The following is a 24,014-nucleotide window of genomic DNA, read 5'->3' on the forward strand; positions in this document are numbered from 1 at the left end:
CGCAGTTGTGGGTGAGCAGGGAGTACAGGAGGGGACTAAGCACGCACCCCTGAGGGGCCCCAGTGTTGAGGATCAGCGTGGCAGACGTGTTGTTGCCTACGCTTACCACCTGGGGGCGGCCCGATCTGTGGATCTGTTGGGGCGATATGCGAATTGGAGTGGGTATAGGGTATCCGGGATTATGCTGTTGATGTGAGCCATGACCAGCCTTTCAAAGCACTTCATGGCTACCAACATGAGTGCTACGGGGCGGTAATAATTTTGGCAGGTCTGCTTGAAACATGTAGTTATTACAAACTCGGTCAGGGAGAGGTTGATAATGTCAGTGAAGACACTTGCCAGTTGGTCCGCGCATGCTTTGAGTACACATCCTGGTAATCCGTCTGGCCCCGCGGCTTTGTGAATGTTGACCTGTGTAAAGGTCTTGTTCATATCGGCTCGTGAGAGCGTTATCACACAGTCGTCCGGAACTGCTGGTGCTCTCATGCATGCTTCAGTGTTGCTTTCCTCGACGTGAGCATAAAAGGCATTTAGCTCGTCTGGTATGCTCGCGTCACTGGGCAGCTCGCGGCTGGGTTTCCCTTTGTGGTCCGTAATAGTTTTCAAGCCCTGCCACATCCGAAGAGCGACAGAGCCGGTGTAGTAGGATTAAATCTTAATCCTGTATTGATGCTTTGCCTGATTGATGGTTCGTCTGAGGGCGTAGCGGGATTTCTTATAAGCGTCCGGATTAGTGTCCCGCTCCTTGAAAGCAGCAGCTCTAGCCTTTAGCTCAATGCGGATGTTGCCTGTAATCCATGGCAGCTGGTCGGGATATTTGTCACTGTGGGGACGACGTCGTCGATGCACTTATTGATGAAGCCGGTGACTGAGTTGGTATACTCCTCAATGCCATTGAATGAATCCCGGAACATATTCCAGTCTGTGCTAGCAAAAAAGTCCTGTAGCGTAGCATCCCCGTCATATGACCACTTCCATATTGAGCGAGTCACTGGTACTTCCTGCTTTAGTTTTTGCTTGTAAGCAGGAATCAGGAGGATTGAATTATAGTCACACAGTCACTGGCTGTCTTTTGTTTTTTACACAGTGCAGCAATTCTGAGCCCAGTGTACAATCAAATCAATTGTTGGTCGGACTCTCTCTAGTCATTTGTGTGTCTTAATTATTTAATCAAACAGTGTGCTTAACGCATCAGACAAGCTCAGTGAATATAGTTGATTTGATTAAAACCACATAGAAACATCCTATCTATGGAAAAATACACGTTTTAAAATCTCGGCCAATCGATTGGTCGAAAGAACAGATGTTTTTTTTAGTCGGTGACAGCCCTAGTGGCCGTGAAAGTTGTTGTTGTGGTGCATAAGAAGGAGACGTGTGACCCATGCAGAGGGATGATGCAATACGCATACTATCAATAGAATGATCTAAATGGAACAGCCGATGTAGAACAGAACATTGCTTTGTAGGGCCGGGACGACACCAGTATCGCGACACTCATTAGTATCATGGCAAGGAAAGGAAAACTGCCCTAATGTTGGAAACAAACATCATTATGTTGTCATCCGTAGTCACATTTGATTTATTTTCTAAACTATAGCACAATATTTTACATACAGAAGGTTTTTAAAGGACCGAAGATTTTGGTCTGCTTCGTGTTTTGCTTTTTGCCATGGAAAAAATATTGCGGTACTGCTATCGTCACAGCCCTGTTGCTTTGGAATTGGAAGGTCTCGTTCTATGATTTCTTCTCATTTGCATTTGATGGGGTAGGTTTCTAGGGGCTTCCAATATTAGGCTAAAAGAAACAAATTGAAATGTTGAGGCCCCCATCCATTGTATCAAATGTCCTTAACTCACCAAGGCCAATTTGTACTAGTCTATGTTTGATGTCTCTGTGTTTGTGTGAGTGAAATCCCCTATTACCCTCTTTGTCCTTCATTTCTAACTTGCTCAGGTCCACTGTCACACCGCTGTGAGTGTGTGTGTATCTGAGTGAGAGTGAGAGCGTTCCTTGTCCTCGATTTCCCTATCTAAACTGCATACAGGCCCTGATCTCACCACCCTCTCTCTTGTCCGTGTTTGGATCTCTGGCTCTATCTGCGTGTGCCTGTCTGTCTCTCCATCTGTCTGTCTCTCCATCTGTCTGTCTCTCCATCTGTCTCTCTCTCCATCTGTCTCTCTCTCCATCTGTCTCTCTCTCCATCTGTCTCTCTCTCCATCTGTCTCTCTCTCCATCTGTCTCTCCATGTGTTTGTGTCTTAAACTCTAACTCTGTCTCTCTCTGTCTCCTCCAGACCTGATCCACTGCACCAATGAGATGAACGTGTCGGTCCCCCAGCTGGCTGACACCCTGTTTGAGAGGACAGCCAATAGTAGCTGGGTGGTGGTCTTCAAAGCTTTGATCGCTACACACCACCTCATGATGTACGGCAATGAGGTAAGTGAAAACACACTCCCAAAGGCCTTCAATAGTATTCTCAATGATCATTTTAAATTCAGTCCACGCCTGCGTTGAGCTCTTGAGAAATGTGTTCCTGGTAAATGTTCTATTTGATAAGAGGGCAGAACATCCACTGTACTGATAATGATTACGTCAGCTACTTTTACTGTTTCAACTCTGTGACGACTCCGTAGAAAGGGCACTGGACCTTGTCACCCTAGTTTAGCAAGAAGCACATTTCCACATATGAGGATGATGTAAGCGTTCTTGTAGCTTCCTCTTTCTCTTATGCTGTTGTTTCTAAGACGTCCTCTGGCCAGAGAAAGAGAGAGGGGGATCAAAAGAAGGATATGGAGCAGGGAGAAAGATGGAGCAAGAGGGAGAGATCAAAACAATGAACCATGGAGAAAGAGAGGGATCCCAATCTCCATTCCATAGTGTTGGTCTTGATTGGATCGGTTGGCAGCACTGTGTTGTAGAGTTTAGTTTTAGTCTACCCAGTATCAATACTCCATTAATTCTTCACCCGAGGTTTATACTGTACACCTGCCAAGCTTTTCTCTCTCGCGCTCTCTCTCCTTCTCTCTCCCGCTCTGGCTCTCTCCCGCTCGGGCTCTCTCCCGCTCTGGCTCTCTCCCGCTCTGGCTCTCTCCCGCTCGGGCTCTCTCCCGCTCTGGCTCTCTCCCGCTCTGGCTCTCTCCCGCTCTGGCTCTCTCCCGCTCTGGCTCTCTCCCGCTCGGGCTCTCTCCCGCTCGGGCTCTCTCCCGCTCGGGCTCTCTCCGGGGCTCTCTCCCGCTCGGGCTCTCTCCCGCTCGGGCTCTCTCCCGCTCGGGCTCTCTCCGCTCGCTGGGACTCTCTCCCGCTCGGACTCTCTCCCGCTCGGGCTCTCTCCCGCTCTGGCTCTCTCCCGCTCGGGCTCTCTCCCGCTCGGGCTCTCTCCCGCTCGGGCTCTCTCCCGCTCGGGCTCTCTCCCGCTCGGGCTCTCTCCCGTTCTGGCTCTCTCCCGCTCGGGCTCTCAATTCAATTCAATTCAAAGGGCTTTATTGGCATGGGAAACGTATGTTAACATTGCCAAAGCAAGTGAAGTAGATAATAAACAAAAGGGAAATAAACAATAAATATTAACAGTAAACATTACACTCAGAAGTTCCAAAAGAATAAAGACATTTCAAATGCCATATTATGTGTATATATACAGTGTTGTAACAATGTGCAAATAGTTAAAGTACAAATGGGAAAATAAATAAACATAAATATGGGTTGTATTTACAGTGGTGTTTGTTCTTCACTGGTTGCCCTTTTCTTGTGGCAACAGGTCACACATCTTGCTGCTGTGATGGCACACTGTGGTTTTTCACCCAGTAGATAAGGGAGTTTATCAAAATTGGGTTTGTTTTCGAATTCTTTGTGGATCGCTGTAATCCCATTTTGTGAATTCTTGGTTGGTGAGCGGACCCCAGACCTCACAACCATAAAGGGCAAGTATTTTTTGCCAGATCCTAATTGGTATGTCGAATTTTATGTTCCTTTTGATGGCGTAGAAGGCCCATCTTACCCTGTCTCTCATCTCTCTCTGGCTCGCTCTTTCTCTCTGGCTCGCTCTTTCTCTCTGGCTCGCTCTTTCTCTCTGGCTCGCTCTTTCTCTCTGGCTCGCTCTCTCTGGCTCGCTCGCTCTCTCTGGCTCGCTCTTTCTCTCTGGCTCGCTCGCTCTCTCTGGCTCGCTCGCTCTCTCTGGCTCGCTCGCTCTCTCTGGCTCGCTCGCTCTCTCTGGCTCGCTCGCTCTCTCTGGCTCGCTCGCTCTCTCTGGCTCGCTCTTTCTCTCTGGCTCGCTCTTTCTCTCTGGCTCGCTCTTTCTCTCTGGCTCGCTCTTTCTCTCTGGCTCGCTCTTTCTCTCTGGCTCGCTCTTTCTCTCTGGCTCGCTCGCTCTCTCTGGCTCGTTCGCTCTCTCTGGCTCGTTCGCTCTGGCTGGCTCTCCCCTGCGCGCGCATGCTCTCTCCCCCTCTCAGTATCAATACTCTATCCATTCTTCACCTGTACTTCTCTCTCTACAGCTGCCCAGAAACAGTTCCTTGGACAGTTCCATTCCTATGCAGAATGTAATAGTCAATATCTTTCTAGATCAAGGGTGTTTTCCTGTTGTACACGGACATGCATGTACACACGCGTCTAGCTTTGTGTGTGTGTGTGTGTGTGTGTGTGTGTGTGTGTGGCTGGCGAGTGTAGGCAGGCCTCAGTGTACCAAAACAAACACATTACAGGAAGCCTTAGACAATGAGCTGAAGAGAGTGACACAGAGGGAGAACGAGGGCCCCTCAAGCCCCCATCAGGTGCTCTGATCCTGGCCACGATTACTCAGGTTACTGGGCCCCCCTCCTGGGAGTCTGGAAGTCTGGCTGCTGACTGTACTATACTGCACCGGAGCCTGAACAAGGTTACTCTAGAGAGGGTAGACTGGGAGATGGGATGGGAGCAGGCGAAGGGCGAAAGAGAGAGATGGAGAGGGGTGAGATGGAGTTAAAGAAATGGATGGAGAGACTTAGGAAAGAGGATGGAGTTATGGAGGGCGTGACAGTAAGGTCGGGGGAGAGGGTGTGATGAAATAGGATGGAGTGATGCAGTTTCCCCTATATTCATTTAGCAGCAGCAGTGTAAACTTGAACGACTAAAACCATGTATAAAGTATGCAGAAAAGATAATGGAGCTATATCATTTTTAAATGAGAATCTTTGAGAACTAACAATCATCAAATAAAAACTAGACAGTCAATCTAAAATTCCCCAAAATGTCATGGCATGGGGCCCCAATTTTAGATGTTATGTTTGAGTAACTCCGATAGAACATGGTATAATCCATGGCAAAATGTGTTCAATTGCAGGAAATTAGTTTCAAGTTATTGTCATGTGCACAAGTACAGTGAAATGCCATTATTGCTGGCTCTTTCCCGACAATGCAGTAATCAATATCAGTATTGTAAAGTAGAACAAAAAACACACAGAAATAAGAAGAATATGAGAGGCTACATACAGGGTCAGTTCCAGGGTCAGTGCCAATACCATATTTACAATGTGCGGGGATTATGGAGTGGTAGGGGTAGATATCAGGATATATGATCAAACGTAGCAGCAGCGTATATGATCATTGTGTGTGTGTGTGTGTGTGTGTGTGTGTGTGTAGAGTCAGTATGAATATGTGTGTGTGTCTGTGTTGGAGGGTCAGTGTGTGTGTGTGTGTGTGTTGGAGTGTGAGTGTGTAGAATCAGTATGAATATGTGTGTGTGTGTGTGTGTGTGTGTGTGTGTGTGTGTGTTGGAGTGTGAGTGTGTAGAGTCAGTATGAATATGTGTGTGTGTGTGTTGGAGTGTGTGTGTGTGTAGAGTCAGTATGAATATGAGTGTGTGTGTGTTGGAGTGTGAGTGTGCATAGTCAGTGCAATTTGGAAAAAAAAGGGTCAATGCAGATAGTCCATTTAGTTAGCCATTAGGCAGTCTTATGGCTTGGGGATAGAAGCTGTTCAGGAGCCTGTTGGTGTCAGGCTTGTTGCTCCGGTACCGCTTGCCGTGCGGAAGCAGAGAGAACAGTCTATGGCTTGGGTGGCTGGGGTCTTTAACAATTTTCCAGGCCTTCCTTTCACACCGCCTGATATAGAGATCTTGGATTGCAGGGAGCTCAGCCCCATGTGCTGGGCTGTCCGCACCACTCTCTGTAGCGCCAGGCGATTGCCATACCAAGCAGTGATGCCGCCAGTCAAGATGCTCTGAATGCTGCAGCTGTAGAACTTTTTGAGGGTGTGAGGGCCCATGCCAAACTTTTCAACCTCGCGAGGGGGAAAAGGCGCAGTCGCGACTGTGCCTGTGGACCATTTTAAGATAATGGAGATTTGGACAGCGAGGAACTAGAAGCTCTCGCCCCGCTCAACTGCAGCCCCGTCGATGTGGATGTCCTGTAGTGCCCGATCAGCTCCTTGGTCTTACTGACGTCGAGGGAGAGGTTGTTGTCCCGGCACCACACTGCCAGGCCACTGACCTCCTCCCTGTAGGCTGACTCATCGTCGCCGGTGATCAGGCCTACCACCGTCGTGTTGTCAGCAAACGTGATGATGGTTTTGGACTAAGCACCACGTGTTGATGGTCAGCGTGGCGGAGGGTATGTTTCCTACCCTCACCACCTGGGCTCGGTCCATCAGTAAGTCCAGGATCCAGATGCAGAGGAAGGTGTTCAGTCCCAGGGTCCCAAGTTTGGTGACGTGTTTAGAGGGGATTAGGGTGTTGGAACGCTGAGCTTTAGTCAATGAGCAGCATTCTCACGTAGGTATTCCTCTTATCTAGGTGGGTGAGTGCTACAGGGCTGTAGTCATTGTGGCATGAAGCCTTAGAGTTCTTGGGAACATTAATGATGGTGGTCAGCTTGAGACTTGTGGGGATGACAGACTGGGACAAGGAGAGGTTGAAAATGACCGTGAATTTGCCTGCCAGCTGTTCTGCGCATGCTCTGAGAACGCGTCCTGGAATACCATCCGGCCCTGGTATACCAATACTAGAACATGGAAAAAGAGTTTGGTACTAGAATGTGTTACTTTCAGTTCTTCTGTCAAATGTCTGACGTCGTATGTACTGACTTTGAGGATCAAGTCTTATCAGTGTAGCCAATATCCCCTTTAGCGTGCGCACACTGTGCATTTCTCTTGCCTGCTCCACTTAGTCATCGCTAGATCTGGAACCACTGCACTGGGAGTCTGGGCGGCATCAGGTTAGCGCCACGTTCACGCGGCACACAAGTTTACATACTTGAGTAACGTAACACGGTAGAAATGTTGAAGTTGTTAGTTACTGTTTGCAAAACAATGTCCGTACAGGCTAGAACACTTTACAATGCAAGAAGATACAGGTAGCTTCCAGCTTTGTAGGCTAACTTTCCTTGCTAGCTGACAGCTAAAGCTAACATGAATTCACTACTTTGTGATATGCAAACCATAATACAAAATACGCTTATTTTCACACTTTATTAATTCCCTTAATTGTCTCCTTCACGCAGAGATACTGAAGAAAAGAAAAGTATCTCTGCCTCACGTCTCCTTCCTCATCCAACTGACTGTGTGCGTGTAAAGCTTGTGAATGTCATTACTGGGTTAAAGAGATTGCTACTTCTATGCAAATGTTGTTGATCAGCACAATAAAATAAGTCCCAAATGGAAGGGAAACACATTTTTTTTGACATCTGTAGCCCCATGAAATCAGCCAAAACAAGCTCAAAACTCAATGCATGCACACACTCGTATTGAATATGCATTCACCTGTATTGTGAATAGGCCTAGGCTTCATTTACACAGTTTAACAATAGATTTACCATTCAAATATATGTTACCATTATGTTGTTAGATTGGTAAAAACAAAGTCTAATTGATTGATTAGATGATTTGATTCATTAATGCAAAGATTTACATAAAATGACAAATGTAATGATATTGAACTTAAAAGATGCCCAACGATTGAACAGCAGTAGCTGAGTTTCTTTCTGTGACTTTGGCTAAAATGCATTCTTTTTTTTGCTATGGTATCGTTTTGATATCGAGTATCGTGATGGTAGCGAGTAGTGTGATACAAATCCTGGTATCAGTATCAAAGTCAAAAATTCTGGTATTTTGACAACACTAATTCGAAACCATACCCGCGTCGGAGTGTGAGATCACCCAGTACCCCGGGATGGCGGGGGGCCTTCATGCAAGGCTTGATGTTGTTGTTGTCAAAGCGTGCATAAAATGCATTGAGTTAGTCTGGTAGGGAGGCATCGTTGGGCAGATCACGGCTGGGGTCTTCATTTTGTAATCCATAATGGACTGTAGCCCCTGCCACATGCGGCGGGCGTCAGAATCTGTGTAATAGGATTCCACCTTGTTCCTATATTGTCCTTCTGCTTGTTTGATGGCTCTGCGGAGGTCGTAGCGGGACGTCTTGTTCGCATCCTCGTCGTAGCCTCGGGGTTGTCTGCGATAGCCCTGTGTGCGGTAGCCCTGTCCTTTTAGCTTAGCGCCAACCTCTGTGTTAATCCAGGGCTTTTGATTGGGGAAGTAGCGAACCTTCACTGTGGGGACAACGTCAACAACGCATTGCCAAATGAAGTCGGTGACTGAGGTGGTTAGCTTGTTGACGCTGTCGTCCCGTAACATATTCCAGTCAGCACTAGCAAAGCAGTCCTGTAGCATAGCGTCCGATACGGAGGACCATTTCTCTACGGAGAACGTCAAGGGTGCTTCCTGTTTGAGCTTCTGTTTGTAGACCGGAAGCAGGAGTATAGAGTCATGATCTGATTTGCCGAAGGGGGGACGAGGGAGGGCCTTGTATGCTTGCTTGATTTAACAGGTGACATCTGTAAGGGATCATAGCTTTCACCTGGATTCCCCTGGTCAGTCTGTCACGGAAAGTTGGGTCGGAATTTTACAAAGAGCCCTGGGCTGATGAGTCAAAGTTGAAGCCGGAATTGAGGTTAGTAACTGCCGATCTGATGTTCAAAAGTTATTGTCTGTAATAAGAAATGATAGCGGATACATTTCGTGCAAAAAATAAGTAAACACTCCAAAAAATCACAAAATGCAATATTTACTCTCAGCCCCGTGACAATTTTTTTTTAGAATTTCCGGAAACTAGCTTTAAAACTGTCAAATGTTGACTGGCTGGGCTGTGAGACTGTGGATGGGTATTGATAAATATAATGGAACTGTTAACTGTAGTACTGCTGAAAATAGCGCTCACGAGCCAAAAGTGGTCCCCAAAAACTGCATACAATGTCACATTATATGCAGATATGTGCACCCCGTCATTGCTCTCTCTCGCTCGCTCTGCTATGTATGCATGATGTGCCTCTTGCTAGCTGTCACTCACATGAAGCTCATTGGTTGAACTCTAATTGTTAGGGTGCTGGCCCACGTGAGGGAAAATGAAGGGAAAATGGCGCAGCACAGCTTCCAGAAAAAGTCCCTTTCAAACTAGAGGCTTTGTGGCTAATTGAGGCAAGACAGTAATTATGCTCATAGATTATGCATGTATGAACTACACACTGACACATCCAGCCCAAAGCGGGAGGTTAAAAAAAGAGTTAGTGGTCGCCAATGTTCCGGAGCATGTCTTCAACAGGCGTTACCCGGAGAATGCTGGGATTGCGGTTCTATAACTCACTGCTATCAACCAATCAGCATCCAGGATCCAAACAACCCGTTTTATAAACTATACTAACACTATGAGTCACCTCCCTGCAGTCCCAGATACTGAATGGACCAATCTGCCTCAGTGACGTTACTAGAAGAAAGAGGTAGAGGAGGAGAGAGAGAATGGAGGGGGAGAAAATGAAAGGAAAGCAAAAATAGAGAGGGAGCGAGCGAAGCGAGTCAAAGGAGGAGAGAGAATGGGCCAATCTGCTTCAGTGATGCCACTGGAAGATTGTGTCGTCAATACAACTACTAATAACCCTGGAAGAGAGAGATGGAGTAAATAGAGGAGAATGAGAAGGATGGGGGAGAGAAGGGAAGTGAAGGAGGGAGGGGGAGAGATGGATGAGATAGAAAAGGACAAAGCGTGAGGGGATTGAGTGAAGGAGGGAGAGAGAGAGAGAGAGAGAGAGAGGAAGGAGGGAGATGGAGAGAGACAGAGAGGAAGGCAGAGAGTTAGCGAGAGCGGGGAAGAGGGTAAGAAAAGGCGGGTGTGTCAGAGAAAATAAAAAGGCTGTAGAAAGGTGTTGACCGTGACTGTTGTGTCAGAGGGGAGATTGAGGAGAGCTCTGAGAAATCTGTTATCGTGTGTAGGGTCAAACTGACTAATGGAGGTTGCCAAGCACAATAATCTAGCGACCTTGTGCGCGCACACGGCTCATATTGCACACTCAATGGCAGGGTGGACACGAGGTGGGGTGGGGTGTACAGGAATGATGAGGGGAGGACAGAGATGTGTGTGTGTGTACCCTTATCTGTAAAGCACAAACACCCAATCTCGGAGCTCCAGGCTGGCCCTGCCCAGCAGGATGAACACACACACACACACACACACCAGGGCTTGACATTACCATGTTTAGCCACTAGCCCTTCAGACAAGTAGGACAGGTGTTTTTACTTGTCTAAAAGCTCAAGTCACTTGTCCTCAAAATGCTAAAAATAATTCCCTCCAGTGCTGAAAATTCAAGTCGTCAGTGGGGGAAAAATATTTATACCGTCAAAACGGACTCTGGGGCAGTTCTGAGACTACAGACCCACTGCACATCAAAAAAAGTAAAAAAAAGATTCAACAATGAGGCTGATGCAACAAATCAGACGGTTCAGATTAAAATGTATTTTTTTTTTTTTATTCATATTATAAGCTCAACAAGATGAAAATATCCATTAGAGGTTATGAAAGGAGATCTAAAGATGCATTGACTAGCATTGGGTCACTAATATGACTAGGATTATGCCTTTGGTTGCTGGACAATAAAATTAAGTTGATTTGAAAATTGAATTGATCATGAGAAAAATGCTGGTTTCAATGGCATATTAAGTGTTTTATAAAATAATTATTTCATTTCTATGGTCGTATTTTCTCTAGGCTACTTTGAAACAAGGTAAGACATGCTTCATAAAATGACAAATGTCCAGGTTTTAAACAATTAAGTTTATGGTTAAATCGTTTCAAAATGCTGACCGCCTCTGCTCAGATTCGAGGTGGGTGATGTGACCATTTTGATCTAAATGAACCATGCCTCGAGTATGTGGATAGAATCAAGCCTTTAGACGTTAATGTTAATTATCCTTCATTATATTTGTCAAACATGACTGGTGTTTAGCCTAATATGTAATTAAGTCTAATTTAAAGTTTGGCTACATTTTATGGGTCCTCCCTCATGTCAGCATCGGTTTGGACATGAGGCTGTAGCCAATATTCATATGACCTACACTTTGACCTGTAGGCTTTTTTTATTTATGTACTTGAAACATTTATTTGAATATTATTCCAATGTTGCCCTCTGATCCAATTCTGATTGGAGAAATTGTGATTGATATTGTGATAAAAAAAAAAAAAAGCCGACTTACAGTGCCATCAGAAAGTATTCATATCCCTTCACTTATTCAACATTTTGTTGTGTTACAGCCTGAATTCAAAATGGATGAAATTGATTTTTCTCACCCTTCTTCACACAATACCCCATAATGGCAAAGTGAAAACATGTTTTTAGAAATGTTTGCAAATGTATTGAAAAAGAAATACAGATATCTAATTTACATAAGTATTCACACTTCTGAGTCAATACTTTTGTAGAAGCACGATTACAGCTTTGAGTCTTTTTGGGTAAGTCTCTAAGAGCTTTGCACACCTGGATTGTACAATATTTCTTCTAGCTCTGTCAAGTTGATCGTTGCTAGACAGCCATTTTCAAGTCATGCCATAGACTTTCAAGCTGATTTAAGTAATTAGGCCTCTCAGGAACATTCAATGTCGTCTTGGTAAGCAACTCCAGTGTAGATTTGGCCTTGTGTTTAAGGTTACTGTCCTGCTGAAGGTGAATTAGTCTCCCAGTGTCTGTTTGGAAAGCAGACTGAACCACGTTTTCCTCTAGGATTTGGCCTGTGCATATAGCTGTATTCCGTTTACTTTTATAAAAAAAAAAAAATCCCTAGTCCTTGTCGATGATGCAGCCACCACCATGCTTGAAAATATGAAGAGTGGTACTCAGTGATGTGTTGCGTTGGATTTGCCCCAAACATAAGGCTTTGTGTTCAGGACATAAAGTTCATTTCTCTGCCACATTTTTTTGCAGTGCCTTGTTGCAAACATGATGCATGTTTTGGAAAATGTTTATACTGTACAGGCCTCCTTTATTTCACTCAGTCATTTAGATTAGTATTGTGGAATAACTACAATGTTGTTGATCCGTCCTCAGTTTTCTAATATCACAACCATTAAACTCTGTAACCGTCTTAAAATCACTATTGGGCCTCATGGTGAAATCCCTGAGCAGTTTCCTTCCTCTCTGGCAACTGAGTTAGGAAGGACGCCTGTATCTTTGTAGTGACTGGGTGTATTGATACATCATCCAAAGCCTAATTAATAACTTAATCATGCGCAAAGGGATATTCAGCTAATGCTTTTTAATTTTTTACACATCACGCACACGCACACACACAAAGACTTTTGATTAGTGTTGCTCTGCAAGTTGTAGAAGTGGAAAATGCAGCATTTTATTCCAGCATTACAATCAGTTACAGATTGTCAGGGGAGTTACAAAAGCTTGTACTTCCTCGAATGGTGTGTGAACCCCTTGTTCTAGTTTGCATATTGGTCCTGTGTGGTAATAATATGTTTATAATGTAGGTGTCCGACTCGCACCACTGACCAGCTCTCTTCTCTCCATCCATCCCTCCCTCTCTCCCTTCCTTCTGCCTTCAGGGGAAATACATCGTCTAGAATAAATGGTCCGTTACTAATCGATAGAGGAGGTAGAAAGTGGTGTGTGTGTGTGTGTGTGTGTGTGTGTGTGTGTGTGTGTGTGTGTAAGGGTTTAGATCAGTGCCACTAAGAGTGAGTCATAATGTTTGGCTGCATCATTGACCCTGTCGTACAGATTTGTCCACCAACATCTGTGTGTTTGTGTGTGGGGTTTGTCATCATACAGGTCAACGGTAGTTCTGATGAGCCCACACACCATGATCATTACACAGGTTCCCCTTGTGCTGGGGACAATAAAAGGCCACTCTAAAATGTGCAACACAATGCCACAGATGTTTTAAGGGAGCGTGCAATTGGCATGCTGACTGCAGGAACTAACTTTAAGTATCAGTTGTCAGAGCACCTTACCGATCACTGCACCTGTACACAGCCCATCTGAAATTATCCCGCCCAACTACCTCATCCCTATATTGTTATTTATTTTGCTCATTTGTACCCCAGTATCTCTATTTGCACATCATCTCTTGCACATCTATCATTCCAGTGTTAATACTAATTGTAATTATTTTGCACTATAGCCTATTTATTGCCTTACCTCCATAACTTGCTACATTTGCACACACTGTATATATATATTTATTTCTGTTGTATTTTTGACTTTGTTTTGTTTTACCCCATATGTAACTCTGTGTTGTTGTTTTTATCGCACTGCTTTGCTTTATCTTGGCCAGGTCGCAGTTGTAAATGAGAACTTGTTCTCAACTGGTTTACCTGGTTAAATAAAGGTGAAATTAAAAAATAAAAAATGTCCACCTGAGCTGTTGCCAGAGAATGTCATGTTAATTTCTTTACCATAAGCCGCCTCAAACGTCGATTTAGAAAATTTGGCAGTACGTCCAACCGGCCTCACAACAGCAGACCACGTGTAACCATGCCAGCCCCGGACCTCCACATCCGGCTTCTTCACCTGCGGGATCGTCAGAGACCAGCCACCCGGACAGCTGATGAAACTGTGGGTTTTCACAACCGTAGAATTTCTGCACAAACTGTCAGAAACCTTCTCAGGGAAGCTCATCTGCATGCTCGTCGTCCTCACCAGGGTCTTGACCTGACTGCAGTTCGGTGTTGTAACCGACTTCAGTGGGAATATGCTCACCTTCAATGGCCACTGGCACACTGGAGAAGTGTGCTCTTCACGGATGAATCCCGGTTTCAACTGTACCGGGCAGATGGCAGACCCAGTGTATGGACGAGCAGTTTGCTGATGTCAACGTTGTGAACAGAGTGGGTTATGGTATGGGCAGGCATAAGCTACGGACATCAAATACAATTGCATTTTATCTTTAACAATTTTGAATACACAGAGATACCGTGACGAGATCCTGAGGCCCATTGTCGTGCCATTCATCCGCCGCCATCACCTCATGTTTCAGCATGATAATGCACGGCCCCATGTCGCAAGGATCTGTACACAATTCCTGGAAGCTGAAAATGTCCCAGTTCTTCCATGGCCTGCATACTCACCAGACATGTCACCCATTGAGCATGTTTGGGATGCTCTGGATCGACGTGTATGACTGCATGTTCCAGTTCCTGCCAATATCCAGCAACTTCGCACAGCCATTGAAGAGTGGGAAAACATTCCACAGGCCACAATTAACAGCCTGATCAACTCTATGTGAAGGAGATGTGTCGCGCTGCATGAGGCAAATGGTGGTCACACCACATACTGACTGGTTTTCTGATCCACGCCCCTATTTTTTTTTTAAGGTATCTGTAACCAACAGATGCATATCTGTATTCCCAGTCATGTGAAATCCATAGATTAGGGCCTAATTAATTTATTTCAATTGACTGATTTCCTTTATATGAACTGTTACTCAGTAAAATTGTTGAAATTGTTGCATGTTGCGTTTTATTTTTGTTCAGTGTACAATTTCAGTAGGACATGTCTTAGTGATGGACTGCCTTCCCCACGGCCTCCACAATGGATCAGTCCACTCAGACAGGCGGCAATCAGGCAGGTGTCTTGTACACCATGAAATTCTATATATTTTTTGCTATTGCTCGACTTAAGAAATCTCGTTCGACCAACAGCCTATCGTCCAGACAATCGACCAGTCGACTAAATGGGTTCAGCTCTAAATCCTACCCTAACCCTTTCTCTCAGTCATATATCTTACCCTAACCCTCTCTCTGCCAGTCAGCTATCCTACCACTCCAACTTTGTCTCACTATCCTCTGATTAAATCCACGGGGTACTACGTCATGTGTGTGTGGTGGGAGTGTGTGTTTTTTCAGTTAACATCACAACTTCTGTTGGGAGGTGCTCTTTGGTTTCCGTGGTAACTGCAAACCTTCTCCTAAAGAAACACACATACTTTTCTTTCAACACGCATTCCTTTCTCGCCTTTTTTTGTTTGGAACTTTGAGTCTAATTACTTTAACAAAAATCGCAAGCAGCAACGGCAATGCCTTTGAGTCTTTAAAAAAACATATATATAAATAGTTTTGAAAACAGGACATGGGGTAAAGATGACTGAAGGGATTTGCCCAAAGAGACTGAACTAGAGAGAGTGAGAGAAGGAGGAGGAGCGCTAGAGAAGGAGGAGGAGGAGGAGGAGGAGCGCTAGAGAAGGAGGAGGAGGAGCGCTAGAGAAGGAGGAGGAGGAGCGCTAGAGAAGGAGGAGGAGGAGGAGCGCTAGAGAAGGAGGAGGAGGAGGAGGAGCGCTAGAGAAGGAGGAGGAGGAGGAGCGCTAGAGAAGGAGGAGGAGGAGCGCTAGAGAAGGAGGAGGAGGAGGAGCGCTAGAGAAGGAGGAGGAGGAGGAGCGCTAGAGAAGGAGGAGGAGGAGGAGGAGGAGGAGCGCTAGAGAAGGAGGAGGAGGAGGAGCGCTAGAGAAGGAGGAGGAGGAGGAGCGCTAGAGAAGGAGGAGGAGGAGGAGGAGCGCTAGAGGAGGAGGAGGAGGAGGAGCGCTAGAGAAGGAGGAGGAGGAGGAGCGCTAGAGAAGGAGGAGGAGGAGGAGGAGCGCTAGAGAAGGAGGAGGAGGAGGAGCGCTAGATAAGGAGAAGGATTGGTTGTATAGCTAGTTCGTTTTTTGTTAAAGTTTTGGAATTCAACCAGAGAGGGGGAGAGAGACGGAAAGGGAGAGACGGAAAGGGAGAGACGGAAAGGGAGAGATAGAAATGCAGAGAGACTGAACGAGAGAGTGGTTAGTTAGAGCGAGGGCTTTCTCATTGAAGACTCAGTAGATGTCTTAATTATAGATTTAGTTTTTCTCTGACACGTTATTCGAACATGAATTATTTGATGGGCTTGTGGACTGTTTCTGAATCCGTTTCAAGGCCTCTCCGCTTCTCCTCTCTTCCCCTCCTCTCCCCACCTTCTCCTCTCTTCCCCTCCTCTCCCCACCGTCTCCTCTCTTCCCCTCCTCTCCCCACCGTCTCCTCTGAATCCATTCATCTATCTGCAGTCTGTGGATGTGCATAGGTTCCCATGTCTCCATCTTGCCCTGATTTCCTATTTGGAACTATTCAACCCATTTGATGCATATCAATTGAATTTAATCAAGTTGAGTGAACGCTCCAATGAAAGCTCTACTGATGAATTCTCCCTAATCTACAGATCACATGAGCTCTGGGCCAATTGTGTTGTATAGCCAGTCTGTGGTCCTGTTGCACTCTCTCTCTCTCCGCTCTCTCTTTCCCCTCTCTCTCTTTCCTCTCTCTCTCTTTCCCCTCTCTCTCTCTTTCCCCTCTCTCTCTCTTTCCCCTCTCTCTCTCTTTCCCCTCTCTCTCTCTTTCCCCTCTCTCTCTTTCCCCTCTCTCTCTTTCCCTCTCTCTCTTTCCCCTCTCTCTTTCCCCTCTCTCTCTCTCCCTCTCTCTCTCTTTCCCTCTCTCTCTCTTTCCCCTCTCTCTCTTTCCCTCTCTCTCTCTTTCCTCTCTCTCTCTTTCCTCTCTCTCTCTCCTCTCTCTCTCTCTCTCCTCTCTCTCTTTCCCCCTCTCTCTTTCCTCTCTCTCTTTCCCCTCTCTCTCTTTCCCCTCTCTCTCTTTCCCCTCTCTCTCTTTCCCCTCTCTCTCTTTCCTCTCTCTCTCTCTCTTTCCTCTCTCTCTCCGAGTGAACTGACCTGTTTTAGGCTTGTTTCTCTCTCACGCACGCACGCACACGCCACGTTCTCTACGGCAATAAAGTGACCAAATGTCCCCAAATACAACCACTCCGGGTGCGTCCCAAATGACACCCTATTCTCTGTATAGTGGGAAGCAGAAAGGGGGTGAAGAAGTTTAACAGCCTGGGCCCAATGCTTTAAACTAAGTTACTATGCCACAGGCCAAATGCTTAGTTAGCTAACACACACGCGCACGCACACACAGACACACACCCAATCCGCAGAGCACATTTTCTCGGCTCTCAAACCAGTCCTTAAAAAAAACCTCATGACAACCTCTTCCTCCTTGCTCTGAGAAATGCTGAAGAGAGAGAGAATATGATGAAAGTCTGTTTCTATTCCTTCTTTTCATGTTTTCTTAGACAATAAACTGTCTCTCTCTCTCTGTCACGGAAGTGTGACGGATATTGCAAGCGTGTCGGCAAGCGTAGCGTGAATCCTCCGCATTCCGAGACGCTCCGTCAGAACTAGGAACGCTGGGATAGATGGGGAACGTCAGCCGGGAACGTTGATGTTCCAGACTGCTCATGTCTCAGCAGAGCGCTCCTCTTTTCCGGGAATTCCCAACCCTGTGTGTGTATGTGTGTTCCTCACCCCTGCCAATTGAATCTAGTCCATGTTGATACTTGAAAAGATGGGATGTGTCTCAAATAGCACCCTATTCCCTATATAAGAGCCCTATGGGCGCAGGTTAAAAGTAGTGTGCTACGTAGTGAATATGATTGCCATTTTGGACGCAACCATGGGATCTTTTGGACCCTCTTTAGTCAGAAATTCCAGAAAAATGGAGAGAGAAAAAAATGAACTGATACTTTCTTTTTTTCCTTCCGTTTTTGTCAGCGTCTTATCCAGTATCTGGCTTCTAGAAACACCCTCTTCAACGTGAACAACTTCTTGGACAAAGGTGCTTTGCAAGGTATGATCTATGTTACGACACACACTCATGCAATACTAGCGCATGATTACACACGCTCACACTGCTTTGGTCTGGGGGGGGGGGGTTCACTGGGGGTACTGTGGTGTTTTCACTGGGGGTACTGTGGTGTTTTCACTGGGGGTACTGTGGTGTTTTCACTGGGGGTACTGTGGTGTTTTCACTGGGGGTACTGTGGTGTTTTCACTGGGGGTACTGTGGTGTTTTCACTGGGGGTACTGTGGTGTTTTCCGTCAAATGAGGTTGGCTCAAAGTCTCCCTCTCATTTTTTTGTTAATTCTTTCCAATATGTCAAGTAATTCTCTTTTAGTTTTTTCATGATTTGGTTCAGTCTAATTGTGTTGTTGTTGTCCTGTGGCTCTGCTCTCTGCTCTCTCTCTCCAGGTTATGACATGTCTACATTCATCCGTCGGTACAGCCGCTATCTGAATGAGAAAGCCATGTCTTACAGACTGGTGGCTGTGGACTTTACCAAGATGAAGAGGGGGTAGGACACAGTATTTCATTCATCTAGCACAGTACGGGTCAGGTTGGTTCTATACGATGAATCGGGTAAAACAGGCCTTAGCAACCAGTCACTACCAGCTGGTCCAGGAAAAGGAAACGAACTGCAAATGTGTGTGTATATTTTCCAGGATTGACGGCGTAATGCGTACCATGAGCACAGAGAAGCTCATCAAGACCTTGCCTATTATCCAGAACCAACTAGACGCACTGCTAGACTTCCAGGTGAGTGTGTGCTGAGGAGGGGTGTGGTTTCAATGGAATGTGTGTATTTATAGTGGGAGAGATGGGCTTCAGGTGTGAGCTGACATGTTTCATTTGTGGTGATTTTTTGTTTTAGATGGCGAGATTGAGAAATATGTTTTTGAAATGATTTTCTCTCTCTCTCTCGCTCCCACTTCCTCCCTCTTTCCTCGTCCTCTTCCTGCTCCTCCTTCCCCTCTCTCCTCCTCGTCCTCTTCCTGCTCCTCCTTCCCCTCTCTCCTCCTCGTCCTCTTCCTGCTCCTCCTTCCCCTCTCTCCTCCTCGTCCTCTTCCTGCTCCTCCTTCCCCTCTCTCCTCCTCGTCCTCTTCCTGCTCCTCCTTCCCCTCTCTCCTCCTCGTCCTCTCCCTGCTCCTCCTTCCCCTCTCTCCTCCTCATCCTCTCCCTGCTCCTCCTTCCCGTCTCTCCTCCTCGTCCTCTTCCTGCTCCTCCTTCCCTTCTCTCCTCCTCGTCCTGCTCCTCCTTCCCCTCTCTCCTCCTCGTCCTCTTCCTGCTCCTCCTTCCCCTCTCTCCTCCTCGTCCTCGTCCTGCTCCTCCTTCCCCTCTCTCCTCCTCGTCCTCTTCCTGCTCCTCCTTCCCCTCTCTCCTTCTCGTCCTCTTCCTGCTCCTCCTTCCCTTCTCTCCTCCTCGTCCTGCTCCTCCTTCCCCTCTCTCCTCCTCGTCCTCTTCCTGCTCCTCCTTCCCCTCTCTCCTCCTCGTCCTCGTCCTGCTCCTCCTTCCCCTCTCTCCTCCTCGTCCTCTTCCTGCTCCTCCTTCCCCTCTCTCCTCCTCGTCCTCTTCCTGCTCCTCCTTCCCCTCTCTCCTCCTCGTCCTCTTCCTGCTCCTCCTCGTCCTCTCTCTCTCTCTCCCCACCCCTCCAGGCCAACCCTAATGAGTTAACTAACGGAGTCATCAATGCAGCCTTTGTACTGTTGTTCAAAGACTCCATCCGTCTGTTTGCTGCCTACAACGAGGGAGTCATTAACCTACTGGGTGAGGACTGATCTAAAGTCAGATTATAGACAGTTTAAAGACTATAACCTACTGGGTAAGGACTGCTCTAAAGTCAGATATTATAGACCGTTTAAAGACTGGAAGCTACTGGTTAAGACACCTAGACACTGATCTAATGTCAGTATGAAGACTCCATCACTCTGTTTGCTGCCTACGAGGGAGGCATCAACCTACTGGGTAAGGACAGGTCTAGAATCAGATTTAAGGATTCCTTCTTACTGAGCAAAGGGTATAGAGCAGGGATCATCAACTTTTTTTTCTTGAGTGGATGGTCGGGGGGCCGGAACATAATTACAAATAATTTGTAGACTGCAATTTGACCAGAAGAAGCACAAACAGATAATATTTGACTAAAACATAATCATTTGAAACCTTGCTTATATTTTGTATACGGTCACATGTCTCTATTATGCGTGGGAATACTTGGGAACAGATTTCTTGAATTAAAATCACTTGCAGCTGATTTCCTGTCATGTCCAACAATGAATTTTTTTTTGTTTGTTTTTTATGGGGGGTTGAAAACTTGGGGGGCCAAATAAAACTAGCCGCGGGCTAAATTCTGCCGACGGGATGACAGTTGGAGAACCCTGGTATAGAGACACCTCATAGACGATTCCCCCAGGGGCCAGTAGGAAAAATACAAAAATAATGTATGCACTCACTAACTGTAAGTGGCTCTGGATAAGAGCGTCTGCTAAATGACTCCAATGTAAATGTATTGTCAGTTTGGTGTCAGCCCTGTGGTTAAAATAGTGTCTATTTTTGAAGCACAATTATGGTTATTTGACCCTTTTAATTGCATGTATATGTGATGTTAGCCTCAACCAGTGAATGTCCTCAGTGTATGTGTAGGCTGTGAGCACTGCTGTCAAACACTAGATTGGTACTGTTGGATATTATCCTATTCACATTGTGTGGGTTCTTGCATGGGATTATGGTTCTTGCGCCTATTTGATGTGATTTAAATCTACTGACGTTAGACTCTTAGACAGGGAATGTCAACGAACACTGTGTTTTATAGGCTGATGTGAGCACCGCTGTCTAACACGAGTGAGTGAGTGAGTACACTGCTGTGGCTCTGGGTCTTGACAGGTTGAGATGTATTTCTGAAGTGCTAAGTGTTTCCGTCTCCCTCTCTACTTTCCGTCTCCCTCTACTTTCCGTCTCCCTCTCTACTTTCCGTCTCCCTCTCTACTTTCCGTCTCCCTCTCTACTTTCCGTCTCCCTCTCTACTTTCCGTCTCCCTCTCTACTTTCCATCTCCCTCTCTACTTTCCGTCTCCCTCTCTACTTTCCGTCTCCCTCTCTACTTTCCGTCTCCCTCTCTACTTTCCCTCTCTACTTTCCGTCTCCCTCTCTACTTTCCGTCTCCCTCTCTACTTTCCGTCTCCCTCTCTACTTTCCGTCTCCCTCTCTACTTTCCGTCTCCCTCTCTACTTTCCGTCTCTCTTCCTCTCTACTTTCCGTCTCCCTCTCTACTTTCCCTCTCTACTTTCCCTCTCTACTTTCCCTCTCTACTTTCCGTCTCCCTCTCTACTTTCCGTCTCCCTCTCTACTTTCTGTCTCCCTCTCTACTTTCCGTCTCCCTCTCTACTTTCCGTCTCCCTCTCTACTTTCCGTCTCCTCTCTACTTTCCGTCTCCCTCTCTACTTTCCGTCTCCCTCTCTACTTTCCGTCTCCCTCTCTACTTTCCGTCTCCTCTCTACTTTCCGTCTCCCTCTCTACTTTCCGTCTCCCTCTCTACTTTCCGTCTCCCTCTCTACTTTCCGTCTCCCTCTCTACTTTCCGTCCTCTCTACTTTCCGTCTCCTCTCTACTTTCCGTCTCCCTCTCTACTTTCCGTCTCCCTCTCTACTTTCCCGTCTCCTCTCTCTACTTTCCGTCTCCCTCTCTACTTTCCCTCTCTACTTTCCGTCTCCTCTCTACTTTCCGTCTCCCTCTCTACTTTCCGTCTCCCTCTCTACTTTCCGTCTCCCTCTCTACTTTCCTGCTCTCCCTCTCTACTTTCCGTCTCCCTCTCTACTTTCTCTCTCTTTCCCCTCTCTACTTTCCGTCTCCCTCTCTACTTTCCGTCTCCCTCTCTGCTTTCCGTCTCCTCTCTACTTTCCGTCTCCTCTCTACTTTCCGTCTCCCTCTCTACTTTCCGTCTCCCTCTCTACTTTCCGTCTCCCTCTCTACTTTCCGTCTCCCTCTCTACTTTCCGTCTCCCTCTCTACTTTCCGTCTCCCTCTCTACTTTCCGTCTCCCTCTCTACTTTCCGTCTCCCCTCTCTACTTTCCGTCTCCTCTCTACTTTCCTCTCCCTCTCTACTTTCCGTCTCCTCTCTACTCTCTCCGTCTCCCTCTCTACTTTCTGTCTCCCTCTCTACTTTCTGTCTCCCTCTCTGCTTTCTGTCTCCCTCTCTACTTTCTGTCTCCCTCTCTACTTTCTCCTCCCTCTCTACTTTCCGTCTCCCTCTCTACTTTCCGTCTCTCTCTTTCTCTCTACTTTCCCTCTCTACTTTCCGTCTCCCTCTCTACTTTCCGTCTCCTCTACTTTCCGTCTCCCTCTCTACTTTCCGTCTCCCTCTCTACTTTCCGTCTCCCTCTCTACTTTCCGTCTCCCTCTCTACTTTCCGTCTCCCTCTCTACTTTCTGTCTCCCTCTCTACTTTCCGTCTCCCTCTCTACTTTCCGTCTCCCTCTCTACTTTCCCTCTCTACTTTCCGTCTCCCTCTCTACTTTCCGTCTCCCTCTACTTTCCGTCTCCCTCTCTACTTTCTGTCTCCCTCTCTACTTTCTGTCTCCCTCTCTACTTTCCGTCTCCCTCTCTACTTTCCCTCTCTACTTTCCGTCTCCCTCTCTACTTTCCGTCTCCTCTCTACTTTCCCTCTCTACTTTCCGTCTCCCTCTCTACTTTCTGTCTCCCTCTCTACTTTCCGTCTCCCTCTCTACTTTCCGTCTCCCTCTCTACTTTCCGTCTCCCTCTCTACTTTCCGTCTCCCTCTCTACTTTCCGTCTCCCTCTCTACTTTCTGTCTCCCTCTCTACTTTCCGTCTCCCTCTCTACTTTCCGTCTCCCTCTCTACTTTCCGTCTCCCTCTCTACTTTCCGTCTCCCTCTCTACTTAATGGCTTCTTTGTACTTTTCTATGTCCTTTTGTGTATCTTTCCCCCTCTGTCTCTCTCCCTATCTTCCCTCTCTCTCGCTCTCCCAAACCCTATCCCACCCCCCCTCTCGCTCTCTTTCTCGCTCGCTCTCTCTGTCTCTTTCTCAGAGAAGTATTTTGATCTGAAGAAGGGTCAGTGTAAAGAGGCGTTGGACATCTATAAGAAGTTCCTGTACAGGATGACCAAGCTGTCTGAGTTTCTCAAAGTAGCAGAGGTACGCACACTGTACGCAAACTAACAGGCCTTTTCTCAATTAGATTTTTTCAAATCCTGCGTCCTTTCTCTCCGTCCTCTCTCGCCTACTTTTGAAAAAGGTCAAAGGTAATCGAGGATAGGACGAAAATGCGCTTGTGTGAAATGAATGGCTGCGTTCGGGCGGATCACAATTGTCAAGTCGGTGACCATCGTTTAGTGTTGCATTATGGTTATAAACATTGTCAGACTTGCGACTGACATGTCGACTGCATGAACTTTACAAAAAAATCATGTGATCAAAGGTCATGGCGTAGTTAGATGAAGTCGCTGCAGTAGCTTCTCACCAGCTGCACCAGGCAGCTGTCACCTGCATTCTGGGAGGAATTATTCATCAACCAGCCATTAGGGTGTTTTTGGTTGACCCACGCCAACGTGGCCAAAGACTTGACTGAAACGGGAACCAACTTTGCTGTGATTCTAAAGCTACAGGGCATACAAAGGAAAGTGATATTTGTGACCTGTCAGTAACCAATGAATTGTACACACGTTATGTGTCCAGTTTGTGGGTGTGTGATATGGGCTATGGAAACGTTTATTTAGACATTTATACAGAAAAACTTTTCTAAACAAAAGCAGCCGTGTTGATTTGAGCCTTGCTGTTGGAATCCGGCTGTTGCAGATGCACCTCCCCAGACTTTACTCGATGACTTTCGTCTACAATCTGCTTCATTAGGCTTACCGCGCGAACACACCCAGAAGCTCCTTCTCTACTCGCGCATCATCAGGCAAATGACCTTTTCAGGGGTGGATCCCAAAATAAAGGAGGAAGGGGATCATTCGTTTTTAACTTAGCGATTTGATAGATAAAACGTAGCGTATCATTTTTAAATGTGTGCTTTTTTCCCTCCGACAATACCAACAGCTGATTTTAAACAGGGTGTGGCAGATATAAAAACTATTCAGTGGTAGGATACG

The 24,014-nt window shown here is 46.5% G+C and overlaps 1 protein-coding gene across 6 annotated transcripts in view; it reads left to right on the forward strand.

Moving 5' to 3' along the window:
- The window catches only part of LOC121554316 (phosphatidylinositol-binding clathrin assembly protein), a 75,036-nt gene that overhangs the window by 17,996 nt on the left and 33,026 nt on the right, over nt 1-24,014 (forward strand). For all 6 annotated transcript variants that reach the window (XM_041867830.2, XM_041867831.2, XM_041867828.2 and 3 more), the window contains exons 2-7: nt 2,295-2,437; nt 17,849-17,924; nt 18,327-18,429; nt 18,578-18,671; nt 19,568-19,679; nt 22,952-23,058. In XM_041867830.2, the coding sequence (XP_041723764.2) occupies nt 2,295-2,437; nt 17,849-17,924; nt 18,327-18,429; nt 18,578-18,671; nt 19,568-19,679; nt 22,952-23,058 (635 nt within the window). The remainder of the gene's footprint in view (nt 1-2,294; nt 2,438-17,848; nt 17,925-18,326; nt 18,430-18,577; nt 18,672-19,567; nt 19,680-22,951; nt 23,059-24,014) is intronic.

This window comes from Coregonus clupeaformis, chromosome 27, assembly GCF_020615455.1.
Source record: "Coregonus clupeaformis isolate EN_2021a chromosome 27, ASM2061545v1, whole genome shotgun sequence".
Taxonomy (NCBI): Eukaryota; Metazoa; Chordata; class Actinopteri; order Salmoniformes; family Salmonidae; genus Coregonus; species Coregonus clupeaformis.